The sequence below is a fragment of the Camelus bactrianus genome, chromosome 2 (assembly GCF_048773025.1).
Source record: "Camelus bactrianus isolate YW-2024 breed Bactrian camel chromosome 2, ASM4877302v1, whole genome shotgun sequence".
Classification (NCBI taxonomy): domain Eukaryota; kingdom Metazoa; phylum Chordata; class Mammalia; order Artiodactyla; family Camelidae; genus Camelus; species Camelus bactrianus.
Window position 1 is genome coordinate 29,258,573 of NC_133540.1, and position 14,092 is coordinate 29,272,664.

The 14,092-nt window shown below is 33.2% G+C and overlaps 1 protein-coding gene across 6 annotated transcripts in view; it reads left to right on the forward strand.

Annotated features, from left to right (window-relative positions):
* The window catches only part of LRBA (LPS responsive beige-like anchor protein), a 620,528-nt gene that overhangs the window by 481,149 nt on the left and 125,287 nt on the right, over positions 1-14,092 (forward strand). For all 6 annotated transcript variants that reach the window (XM_074377442.1, XM_074377438.1, XM_074377451.1 and 3 more), the window contains one exon: positions 6,992-7,144. In XM_074377442.1, coding sequence (XP_074233543.1) covers positions 6,992-7,144 — 153 coding nt within the window. The remainder of the gene's footprint in view (positions 1-6,991; positions 7,145-14,092) is intronic.

Here is a 14,092-nt window from a genome sequence, read left to right on the forward strand (position 1 = left end):
CTCCCTCCCTCACACCCTCCTTGCCTATGTCCCTCCCTCCCCCTTCTCCTCTCACTTACCTTCTCTTCATTCTCCCCCTTTCTTTCTCTGTCTTCCTCTCCCTCTCTCTCTCATTTTTTTGCCAGTCCTTCTTTCCCAGTCTCTCTCTCTCTTTCACATCCACATTACAGTGAACTCAAGCTGTCTCACCTCTTAACGGTGTAAAACACACTCTAGCTGAACCACATATGTGTTTATCCTTGTTTTTGTACATAACTTATACGTGACTTACAGATTTGTTAATTTAACCACATCTCTTTAACCTTTTTCTTCTTCATACATTAGTAGGTTAAATGATGTATTCCTTTGCTAATTTTTTTTTTAGCATTGAACTTCGTACTCGTAAGTCTACAATGAACCATTTTTTTGTTGTTCTTTAAGAAAAATCACTTGAAACACTGAATATTTTTCTTCTTATGTTATTTATATACCGGGAAAGAAGTTTTTCTAAGTCACTTAGAAAATGTTCCTATTTTCCTGAATTATAAAAATGTACACACACCAGCTGTGACTTATTTTATCACTGGTGATCTTAGGATATTTTTGTTTAGTTGACAAATGTAGGCTGTTCATTAATATATTGATAGACCCTGATATTAATTGTTCTCCCCTATACTCATAGCAAAATGTGTGTATTTTACAACTTGTTCCAGAAAGGACTTCAGGTGGGTATTTATTTACATCTTCTCTTCTGACAGTCACAGCTTACCTGTTATTTCCATTAGTAATGTCCATTATCTCTTCCCAAATTACAATTTCTTAAAGATAGGGTTCTAGAACAGCAAAAGGCTCAGTGAAAATGTCCGGTCTAAATATAAAAGGAAAAAAAATGTTGAAAGCAGGAGAGAGCTATAAAATATTGAGAGTACGCCTCGTAAAGTGAGGCATGTTAAGCTGTACTGTCATTGCTAATAAAAATAAACAAATTTGTTTTAACTGTGATAGTTATTTAGTAGGAATTATTGAGTCTCAAATATTTTTGTGAACATACTTATTTTTACAAGTAAATTTTGTTAAAATGCCCTTAGGATTATGTTAAATGAATAGTTATAGCCAATGAATGACCTTTTGGCTTTAAAAATCAGGCAAGTTGGAGGGGAGGGTATAGCTAAAGTGATAGAGCACATGCTTAATATGCATGAGGTCCTGGGTTCAATCCCCAGTTCTCCTTCTAGAAAGAAAGAAAGAAACGTGATTCGCCACCCTCTCCCCCAAAAAGAATCAGACAAGTTGAGTCTCTAATTCGAGGGGCCACATTAATGATAATACCAATAATAGTAATAATAATAAGATCTTGTGTTCGTATTGAATTCTGTATTATCTCATATTAGCCTTACAACAACCCTATGTTTTAGAAATGGCAATTGAAGTGAGTAGGGGTCAAAAAAATTAAATTAACCAGTGAGTTGAATAGATAAGACTCAAACCCAGTTATTGATTCCACTATATTAGATTGAGATAGATTATTTACTGTCTGTTGGTTTGTAATCTGTGATTTTTCTTTATTTTTAATTTGAAATGAAACTTTAATATCTAAAACCACACAATATTAATTGTATCTGTCTGGAAAGATTATCAGTTATTTTTTTCTTCTCCAATTTAAAAATTGCTATTAATGTTTCTTTTACTAAAGTAAAAAATAGTATTGTATCTACTGAATAAGGACAAACTAAATTTAAACATCCATTTGAAAACATTCAGATATGCAGTCCATTTAAAATGACTTAAAGGTTCAATTCAACTCTGATCAGTTTTTTAAGTTTTTCTCATTTGTGGGCTAACACAATAAATCCTTGAAAGTTAATATGTGTCAGAACATGTACTTTTAAAAATAATATGTTGTTCATCAATTTTTTTTCTTCACTAAGAAAGCTTACTTTGAATTTTTTCTTCATAAAATATATAATTTTTCCAATGTAAAAAACTACAATTTTTCTTTTTCTTTTTTTACCATCAATGTCCCCAAGCAGTATACATTAAATTAGTTACCTTGTTATCATGCTTATATTTGACTTGTCAGGATTTCATATTTTAGTAAGAATAAAATAGTGAGGGGAGAGTATAGCTCAAGTGGTAGAGCACATGCTTAGCATGCACAAGGTGCTGGGTTCAATCCCCAGTACTTCTATTAAAAATAAATCTAATTACCTCCCCACCCCATCAAAAAATAAATAAATAATATAATACAATAATAAATAAATACATTTTTTAAAAAAAGAATAAAATAAAAACTTATCACTGAAGTAGCATCTTTATATTGATTTCAGTTTTGATTATCTTTTTGCTTTGGACTGGTAGATTACTATTTGTCACGGCTGTCCAGGTATTATGGAAGTGAAGGTTTTAGTTCTGTAGGTAGAACTGGTGACTGTTAGGAGAGTCACACAGCCTCACTGCTGAGCACATTCGTATCAGTGAGGATCATACTTTAATAAAGAAAACTAAAGCATATGTGTGGTCACAACCAATCCTTGTCATTATGCCTTGAAAGCCCTGAGATTTGTGATCAAAGCAATCAGCTTATCCTGAACTGTGGTATAACCTCTGGTTGAACCTTTCACATTTTTATTTTAGGAGATTATACACTATATTTTGACCATGTTACCTGCCTCTAAGACCCATCTGCCTAATTAAGTGATACAGGTTAAAATTATTGTCAGCAAGTCCAAAGAAAATGTGAATTGTAAATATCTGTCTTCTGTCAGTGCTGTTTTCTTATCATTTTCCGCTGATGGAATTGCTGAACATGTTTTTTATCCAGAGCTGAATGTTCTGTTCTAATGAATATAAAACATACTTCACTTTGTAAACGGACATTGGAAGTATTAGAAAGACATAATCTTTGATTCTATTACTAAATTTCATCTGTCCAAGGAAATAATTTTAAGCTGTAATATTGGCATTATATCAAAGCATGAGTTTTAGAAAGATGCTTTTAAGATTAAAATGGAATTCTACTGTATAATTTGAATGTCACTATCATGCATAGTAAAATTCAGGTAGTATATGTACTTATGTATTTGGTTACACGTTGGTGGACCTCAGTTGAGTTCAGCATATTTATTTTGTATTAAGAGGGTATTCAACTCCCATCAACTGATTTATTTATGCAGATTTCCTTCAAGAGGTTATAATATTTTTAAGTATATATACTCATTCCTTTACTTAATTGTGCTTATTTGATAATGTCCTGTATACTATTAGATTTTTCATAATCTTTTTCTTCAGTACTGATTTCTTGGAAACATTTGTCCTATTTTAAATTATCTCCTACTCCATCCATATAGTTCTCTCTAAACCAACTGTACATATAATAAACTCCTAACCACCAACTCAAGTGTATAAGAAAAATGTCCTGGTTTGAATTCAAATCTTCTTCATATTAGGCTAGTGGGAAATTCTTTCACAGTCATTAGATGGGTAGTACAGGGACCTCCTTTTCCCAGGGCTTGAATGAGATCCAGGCTCATGCGGTACCTAGATAATTGGCTCTCACGTTTTCAGTTTATCTGTAATATCCTCATTGTCTAAGACACATGGTCTTTTGGAAGCCAACAGCACTGCTGGCTATCCAAACTTGAGTTAAGATATATTTTCTGATGCCAAAGGCCCTGGTGCCAAGGGACTGGCTTCCCTAAGTACACCATCATGAAGCTATCATGTAGAGGTGGGCAGGTTGTTCTCTATGTGGGGGGAGGGTGCTTGACTGGAGGAAAGATAGAGCTGTTCTACACTTACCACGCTGAGTTCTCTTGGGGCCGAATTAGCCCAGAAGGATTGCTTTTCTCTAATTCCTACAGAGGCCCTTAGGTGGGCAAGCAGTGACCCTGATTACCATTTGCAGTAAGCACGCCATCCCCTCACCTTCCCCTCAGGCTGAAAAAAAGGTGGTTACAGATTTTGAGAAACTTGGTTCCCTAATTTTGGGGGAAAATCTTCTCTCTTTTCTTTGGTTTCTGTCTTTTTAAAAATACTAACCTTTGACGCTGCTTTTCCTGGACATTTTACATAATCTCCCGTGTGTTTACACTTTCACAAAAGACAGAAAAAGAGGATGTCTTCAACAGGTTTCTGCTCTGGGCCCTGCAAATGTTCTGGAAATGCCTGACTACTCCCTTGAAATTGGAGGGGTACAGGGTGAGAGGCAGAAAATAAAGAGAGCAAAACACAAAATTCTTATCTCAGTAAATTTCTAGTGAAATATTAAGCTTAAATTTTAATTAATAAACTTTAAAATTTTAATTTTGAAATATTTGTATAATGTCCATTGTACAGAATTTACAGGATATCTATTTTTAGTAGGAAATTACAAATAAAATCTATGGGAATTATGGAAATTGATGAGTTTATTACCTCCCTTCCAGCATGATGGAAATTATTTAACTGAAAGTTTAACATAGTCTAGTAAGACTTAAAAGTTTTAAATTGCTTCCTTTGTACCTCTTGTTAAAAATTTCTTATATTATTTATGTGTAATTTTACTCCATTTAATTTCAAGTTGGATTAACTAAATTTATATTTAAGTTGAGCTATTAATATTAAAGTAACAGAATAAATTCATAGTAAATTCAACTGTTTAAATAAAGTAGGCCAGGAACAAAACATATTTCTGTTAATTTAGTTTAGAACTTATAAAAAAAACAATGAAGAAGATTTCCATTTTGAGCAGATATATTTTGGTCAATTTATTTAGCTGAATAAAATGACAGATGTAGAAGATAACAGAAAAATGTACAAAATCATAAGAACTTTGGGGCTGTATAAGGAGGACTGAAGACTTTATTTTTTATGAAAATTGCCATGAAATTCACTTGTTCCATTTCTGCTTTCTAGACGTGGCCTCAAGAAATAGTATTTTAAAAATATTTTTATTAGGTAATATGTATCTCTGATTTATAATACAAATGACTGATCGCCCAAATTTTAAAACTTGGGACAAGCCTAGCATCTAAAATTCAGCCATTATAATTGTTTTGACTCTTAGGGGAATTGCCACATAGATGTGTAGTGAGTACAACAGGCAAAAATAAACGGCAACATCCTGTAATTGTCGGAGCACTATGGTGATATTATTTGAAATTCACATAATTTGAAGAATAAGTATTTAATTAAACTAAAATGCTGCTTTTGATTTTAAATATAGAAGGAAGGCATGGAAATAATGTGAAGTGAAAATAAGACATTTTGAGAAATTTGTTCAAAGTTGGAATTTATGGAATGCATACTGGAAAGTAAATTAGTAATAGTTAAAAAGTGATTTTTCTTCCTATATGGGTAAATAATAATTACAGCATATTTTTAAAATTCTTCCTTTTGATTAATTTTATTAAGTAGTAAATACTACATATGTAATCAGTTGTTTACTTATCATGAAAGAATGATAAGTTTTTGTTTACTTCTTAAAAAATTGCTTAAAATATATTTTAAATACTTACATTTAAAATGTTCAGCGCTGTGTGAGTGGAACCTATGCTTATTTGATGATTAAGGACACAGGCTTTAGAGTTAGACAAATCTTGATTTAAGTTCTAAATTTCTCATATATCAGCTGTGTAACCTTGGGCAAATGACTAACTTTGTTGAGCCTTAGTTGATTTTTAAAATGGAGATGATACCTCACCTTGTAAAGTTGTGAAGCTTAAACGTGGTAGGGTTTATTAAGAGTTTTTTTTAGTACTTGACTCATCTCATGCAGCAAATGTTAGCTCTAACAAATTGGTTAGAGCTTTTTGTTGTGTAAAATAACACGTGCCTTTCCCTTTTTTGTCAATTAGACTTATATGCATCCTTTTGGGAGATGAGAATCTTAAAAATGTTTGTATGATCACTGTGTCATTTCATTTATGGTTAAACTGTTAACAAGTTTCTACCTTTTTTAAAAAAAATTGTTTTTTGTTCAGTTTAAATGTTTTTCAAGTCAGCGATCAGGTGGTTGTCAGGCATTTGGAGGACAAGCTTATGTCTACCCTGCTTAGTTAATTACTGTGATTGTAAACAAAGGATGTACGATTCAAAGTCAAGCAACATTTCACATGGATGATGGAGGTGATAATAGCTTAATTCCTGCTGAATTTTTTTTCTTTGCTCTAGCGAGTTCATACTGACCTTGTCCAAAGTCTGATGACCTCCCTATTTTACTCAACCGTTTGGAAAGCCGGGCCTGCCATAGCTGGCCCTGAGGGGGTATCTGAAAGACCACTGAGTCACTGACCCATGTCAAGACTGGATTTCAGGTCTGATCTTCAGGACCCCTGAAATCGTTATACATGGGGCTTATTGTACACAGAAACCTAACTGGCTTGCATTTTTCTGCTTATTAAGTGTCCTGTTAAAGTGTATTTTAAATGTCCTTATTAAAGTCGTATTTAATTTACTCAGTTTCTCATGTAGGTCATTTTCTAAACTAATTATAAATTTTGATCTTTTATCTGAGTTAATACCTTAAAACTAAACTTGAATATTTTGGAACATGAGCAAAATACATTGTTAAACCTTGGCTAAATGTAAAGAGTATCTGCCTGGTTCATGATGACACCAAGGCATTTTAATGTTTTTAAAGATTTTGGTTTTTTCTAGCAAAAATTCCATATACCTAAAAAAAAAAAAAAAACAAACCTAGCTTAGATGATTGTTATTATTACATCACGTTATCTCTGTATCTTGTCAATCCTCAAATATTACTCAGATGTTGGCATTTAAGAGTCTTGAGTTGATGAGACTTGTCCTAAAGAAAAGCATGTAACCAATCAGTAAGATGTTATTTCAGTTTGGTTGAATAGGCTCTGTCTACCTCAATGTCTACTTTGTGATAAGGCTATGATGTGAAAAGAGAAAAAAAATTCCAGTGTTTGTTCTGTTCTTCTGCACTATAGGAAATGATCAAGCCCTTTTATGAATACCTAGTCAGTGTTCTACAATTTATAATATGACATTTTCTTCTATTTCTATATAGGAGTTGATCCCTGAATTTTATTATCTCCCTGAGATGTTTGTCAACTTCAATAATTATAATCTTGGAGTGATGGATGATGGGACAGTGGTGTCTGATGTTGAGCTTCCTCCTTGGGCCAAAACCTCAGAAGAATTTGTTCGCATAAACAGATTGGTAAGATAAGTAACCATCTACTCTGTCTGTCCTGAGCTTTTTCTCAAAGTATCTTTCATGTGTTGGTGTAATCATTAACCCTTGCTCTTCTGGAAAAAACTAGTTGATAGAGATAACTGAAAGTAACCTAACAGTTCATGAATCTCCATGTGTACTTCATAAAATTTTATTGATTTGAAAGGTATCATGCTTTATTTTATTCTTGTGTGCAGAATTTAGGTTACTTTTATATATACACGATGATTCAAATTTATAAGGAAAAGTTATAAGTGAAACTAGAATTCTGTGCTTTTTCCAATATGAGGAAAAGAGCATAATTCTGTTTTCCAGGTTAGAAGGCTATGGCACGTTTTAGTAATAGAAACAAGATTTTCCAATTATATCCCGAATCTATCTTTTGAAGGAAATCTTCATGGAATATTTAGAATACAAAAACCCAAAAACTTAAAAGCCCAGTAATCATTATGCTTACAAACAACTCTTCATAATCCTCTCTAGTGAACTCTTTAATATCCTCTGTTATATGGATTCTGTATTGTTTTATGAATAAGTAATATATCCTTTTCTTTTTAGCTTAATTATCATAAATGCTTGGAATCAGGGAGCTTTATTCTCAGTTTTTAAAAGAAGTATCATTACCCTGAATACTTCATATTAAAAATGAAATTTAAATTGTATTGTTTCTTCACACTTAAACAAGGAAAATTATTTCATTTTAGTTTTCTTGGTCACACTCCTTACCTTTTCTACCTGTAATTACATTTGAGTCCTGTATTCTAGATCTTAATTGCAGTCCATTATTACTGAAATTTCACACTTTATATCAACTGGAAGCAATGCAGGGGGAGTGGAAAGAGCATAGGCTTTGGCATTAGACCAGTTTTCCCAATCCTGGAGAACTCACTTTGCTGGTTTTGGGACCTTAGGCAATTTAACCTTTCTGAGCCTTGGTTTCCTCATTTCTAATTTGAAAATTATGAGTATAAAGTTGTAATCAGGAAAAAAAATATACAAGGAAAAAAAGTTGTAATTAGATATGTAAAATATTCCTAGAATATTCTCTGGTTTACAGTAGGCCTTCAGGAAATAGCACCTAACATTCTATCACGGTCGTAAGATACATGTTGCATTATAGTTTACTTCATGCATTTTTCAAAATTCTCAAGTTACTGTAATTAAAATGAGAGCCCAAGACAAAGCTTAGCTCTGAAAGATACTAAAGGAGATGTCGAGCTTTTAAATGTGACAGTTTTCTATGATTGTGTGATTCCCACACCACCACCCTCAGGGATGAATAGAAGTCAACAGAAGGTACAGTCATTCTGCATTTTTTTTCTTTATTTTTGCTTTCAATGTTTGTCTACCATTTTAAAACACAGTTATTGAGGTATAATTTACATACCATAAAATCCACCTGTTTAAAAGTGCATAATTCAAAGAGTTTCAGTAAATTTATACAGTGGTATAACTATCCCCACAATCAGTGTACAACACTCCAAAAAGTTTCTGTGTACCTGTTTGCTCCCAGTCCTAGTCCCAGGCAACCACTGATTCTGACTCTATAGTTTTGTTTTTTCTGGAAAATTTTAGAACTGAAATTCTTCAATATGTAGTCTCTTTGTGCCTGGCTCTTTCACTGAGCACAATGTTTTTGAGATTCATCCATTTTGTGCATGTATCAGTAGTTCATTTCTTTGTATTGCTGCATAGTATTCCATGGTGTAGGTGTAGCGCATTTTGTTTATTTACTAGTTTATGGACATTGGCTTTTTTCTCGTTTGAGGCTATTATGAACATCTGCATGTAGGGTGGATATCTGTTTTCATTTCTCTTGGCTAGAATCCTAGGAGTTTAATTGCTGGGTCATATGATAAGAATATGTCTACTGTGCCATTTTGCATTCCCACCAACAATATATGAAGTTCCAGTCTTCCATATCCTTGGAAAGACTTGATGTTGTCAATCTTACTTATGCTAGTTGCTTCAGTAGGTAGTGCATTATGATTTTAATTTGCATTTCCCTAATGACTAATGATGCTGACCACCTTTTTATAGGCTTATTTTCTACTCTTGTATATTCTTTGGTGAACTATCTATTCACATCTTTTGCCTGTTTTTTAATTGGGTTGTTTATCTTTTTATTATTTACTTGTAGGAAGTCTTTCTATATTCCATAGTCTCTTATCCAACATATGTTTTGCAGATATTTTTCTCCTAGTTGGTGGCTTGTCTTTTCATTTTTAAAGTATCCTTTTGAATCACCATGTTTAATAAATGTTTTTACTATCAGCTAGATATAAAAATGATATATAAATAATCATCCCCATTCTTGAGGAATATATCTTTAAGAAAAAAATTTAAATCATGTTCTTTTTATCATTTTATTATTGAAACACTTTTTCTCATATAATTTAACTTTTAAGTCTCAAGGGAACCAACTCTCTGTTAATCGTTACCTTATTTAGTATTATTAAAAATGCAAAGAAATTTGTCACTGTGTTTGCTTTAAAAAGAAGTTTAAGAGGCAGAAACATTTGAATCAGTTATATTTAAAGCTCTTCAACAACATTTTGACAATGAGGAAAATTTAACTGTGTAAATTAAGGTAAGCCACTCTCCGGAGAGTACCTCCCATCTTTACTCTCACTACCCTCGCCTCAGAAGACCCAGGTCTCTTCGAAACAAGTCTCCCAAGGGCACCAAGGAACAGAAGGTGGCAGCTTACCAAACTGCTTTCCAGTAAGATTTCAGTGTTGGCTGCTCATGCTCTAAACTAAGACATGACTATGAAATTTTATACAAAGTAGTATTTTATAATACTAACCACACATTTATTGCAGCGTTATTACGCTGTTAAACATTCTGGTGATTCAATACGAGTTTTACAGATGTCTTCATAGTTGTTAGGCTCTGAATAAGCTTATATTCTTAACAGAACTGATAACAGTTCACTGCAAGTTAAATGCAAACACAGTTTAGAGATGAATATTTACATTTCTGATCATTTAAATTGTAATTAGGAAAATACTTGATTTTACTTAGATTTGTCTTTATGAAAGAATATAAGAACTTATTCATTCATTCATTCAGAAATATGTATTATACACCTGTGATGAACAAAGCTTTCTTATGGTGCAGTTCATATTGATTCATTTTAAAATTTCCTGTTAACTTTCTGTAAGTGACTAAATCAGTGGTATGGTATTTTATGTATCTGTTAGCATGTTATCACATAAGGGTTTGTTTCCCCCTCCTCTTTTTGCTTTACCTCTTCAAATCCACAGATTTTATGCAATGATTGCAGCTCATGAAATGCATACTACTTTGATCTGTGACCTTTTTGTGGTGCTAATCGGGTTCCTGATATCATTATACCTTACTCATTAATCATATTTCCTGCAGCCCGTCAGGCAGCCAGACAGCACAAGTCCCTGTTTTCAGCTCTCTGTTGGCAGGTTTCTGCTTTTCCAGATTATTACAGACGATACTTTGGCTTCTCATAGCCAGAGCCACATCAAGCTGTGTGTTACAATTAAAGTCAGATGGTCCTCAGGTTGAACAGGGATATAGTGTTGCAGCTGTCTCTCTTCCTGGAACAAGCCAGCACCAGGAACAGATGATCTATAGGACAGTGAATAATAACAGATTGTACAGGACTCCATTGGTAGCAGGGGATCCCAGATTTAATTAACGGACATACTCATTTTAAGATACCCAGCACGTCTTTTTTAAGTAGTTCGTTGCCCAAATATTATTTCAAGAGAATAGAATATTTTTAGAAGCATGATTTTAATGGTAGACAATAATGCTACATTTTCTATTTGTGTTAGAGGAGTGTAACTACCACCTTGCCTAAGCATTTTACTCCTCAGAGTTTTCTGTAGGTAGTGAAGATCTGAATATAGGATTGGTAAATTGGCTCAAGTGTTGAATTTATATACAAAAGATAATATCCTGTGTGTTTTAGAAGGAAACCCAAGATAGGACTGATTATTCTTTAAGCTATGTAAATAAAATTTTCTTTGTTCTGAACAGTTGGAATCAAAGTAAAACCAAAGCAGTCTTAACACAGACCAATCTCTGGAATGGAGTTATTTAATATTACCTAGACAAGAAAAAAAAATTATTCCAAATACTGCTTCAGAAATATAAATGAGAAACAGGCCTTCCTACTTTCAAATAATATAAAAATGTATGAGTTCAGACTGCTCATCATTTATCCCATGATATAATGTTGATGTTATGGACCTATATTATACTGCCTCTCAAGTTCTAAGTTGAATAAGAGACAAAACCATACTCTCAGCAGTAACACCATTTATAAAAGTTGGTGAAGTAGAGCATTTTGTTTTAGCTGCAGGATGTATAAGTTATTCAAATTATACTACTAATGAAAAGTAATTTGTTCATTTAACAGGTACTTCTGAGTGCCTAGGTACATACCAGCAACTGTCAGATCAGTGAACCAGACAGACAGTATCTCTACTCTTTGGAGAGGGTACTTCCTTTTTGATAACTTAGGTTGTTGAAATAGAAAGCTTCTCAAGGCTGAGAAGTGGCATGACTTTAATAAAGTAAGGCTTCTATTGATGAATTGCCCTGAGGTTACCAGTTAGAATCACATTGGCTTTTGTGTATTCTCTGTAGCTTCCGTCTTCTCTACTATTTCATAATGGTGACATGAGCCTTCACTTGCTTGAGAAGGTAAAGAAAAATAAAATGAGTGTGTCATCTTCTTTCCAGATGATACATGGACAAATTAAAAGTGATTTTTTTAACGTTATTATCCGAGAGAAAAATTAAAATTTCAGATTTCATTTCACCACCAACCTTGTCTTTCCTATCTGTTGCTAAAATTTAAATCTATTCAGCATAAATGTAGATCTTTTATCTGTAGCTGAACTAGGTCCATCTCCTCTAACTTTTTCCTTTGAATGGAAAATTTACATTTTTCAAGTGATGAAACAAAGACTCTCATGTGCCTAGTGAAACAATGCTAGACGTGTACACAGAGCAAGACCTGTAGCTTGAGTTGGCTGAGTTTGCAATGATACAACAATTAGATTATTGTACTAGCGTATTATGTTTTAAATTACAGTGTTTAGGAACACTGTAAGGTTGAGAAGTTTGAAGTTTGAAAGGGGTTGCACTTTTTTTACCTTTTTTCATTTCCTTGTTTCCATTTTCTGAGGCAATGGCATTTAAAACTCTGTTTCTTAAGAGAGTTAACTAGGCAACATTTTTTTATTTTTTGGAGTAGAAATGCCGGAAGCTAACGTGCTGTTTTCATACTGTTTCTCTTCCAATTGCCTTTTCATTTTCCGTATTGACAATGATATGGCCAAGAATGTAAATAGCCTTGGTGGTATAGTTGGTAATAATTATTCTCAACTATGGACACATCACCTCCCCACCCTTCCACCTTCTCACCCATGCAGTGGTTGGATCTAAATTCCTGGGGAATGGGGGTAGATATGTATGAAGAATTTTAAAACTCTAAAATGATTAGTGTTTGGTTTGTTTTTAGTCCTGATATGTTATTTACTGTGACAATTCTAATTCAGAAAGAACACCTTAATAAGTGGGGGAAAAAAAGATGTACTATTTTGATAGGTTATTAATTCTCCCCACAGTTACTTATAAATGCAGTATAAAAGCCAATCCAAGTCCCAGTAGATTTGTTTTGTTTTGTTGGAATATGAAAAGCTGCTTGCAAAGGACAAAGGGTCAATTATAGCCACAACCCTTTCTGAGAACAGGAACAGATTTCAGAGGAACTTGCTTTACTGTATATCAAGAATGATTATAAAGCTGTCATAACTAGGGAGAATTAGGAGAAAGAGACTAATCAAAGTGAGCAGAGAACCCAGAAAAAGACCAAGACATATAAAGAAATTTCATCTGTCACAAAGCTGGTATTACTCATCTGTAGGGGAAGGAATGGTGCCAAGATAAATAGTTACTGTGTTGGTTTGCTAGGGCTGCCTTAGCAAAGTACCACAAACTGGGTGGCTTAAGCAACAGAAATGTTTTGACTCACAGTTCTGGAGGCTGGAAGTCTAAAATCAGAGTCCAGCAGGGTTGATTTTTTCTGAGTGTTGTGGATGAAGGATTAGTTCTAGGCCTCTTGTTGGCTTGTGTTTAGCTGTTGTGTCCTCATGTCTCTTCAAGTCATCTTCCCCCTAGCTATATCTTTGTGTCCAAATTTTCCCTTTTTATAAGGACACCAGTTACCTTGGTTTAAGGACCCACTCTACTGCAGTATGACATCATCTTAACATGAATAATTACGTATGTAGTGGCCCTACTTCCAAATAAGGACATTCTGAGTTAAGATTTCAACATATGAAATTTGGGGGATACCGTTCAACCCATAACAGATATTAATACGGAAAAAATAAAGTAGTAACCTTATTGTATATCATAAACAAAAATTAAAATATATTAAAGCTTTAAAAATAAAGTCAAAAGTATAAACATTTAGAAGATAATATAGGAAGATTTCTTTCCAATACTGAAATATGGAAAAGTTTTCCAAATAGGAAACAAAAAGTGAAATATGATATATTTCATTAATTGATTTTTGGATGTTAAACCAACCTTGCATTCCTTGAATATATCAAACTTGGATGATATACATTCTTTTGATTTATACTGTACTTTTTGTTAATGTTTTGTTGAGAAATCATTACTCTTGAGGATTTTTGCATCTATGTTCAAGAGGAATATTGGGGTATAGTTTTCTTGTGATATCTTTGTGTGGTTTTAATATCAGGATGTATATTTTTCTCATAGAATGAAATGAAGCAGTGTTCCTTCCCTCTTCTCTAGTTTCTGAAAGACTTTGTGAGAGATTACTATTATTTCTTCTTTAAATGATTAGTTGGATTCACCACTGAATCCATCATAGCATTTGTTCATGTGTGAGGGAAGATTTTAAATTACCAA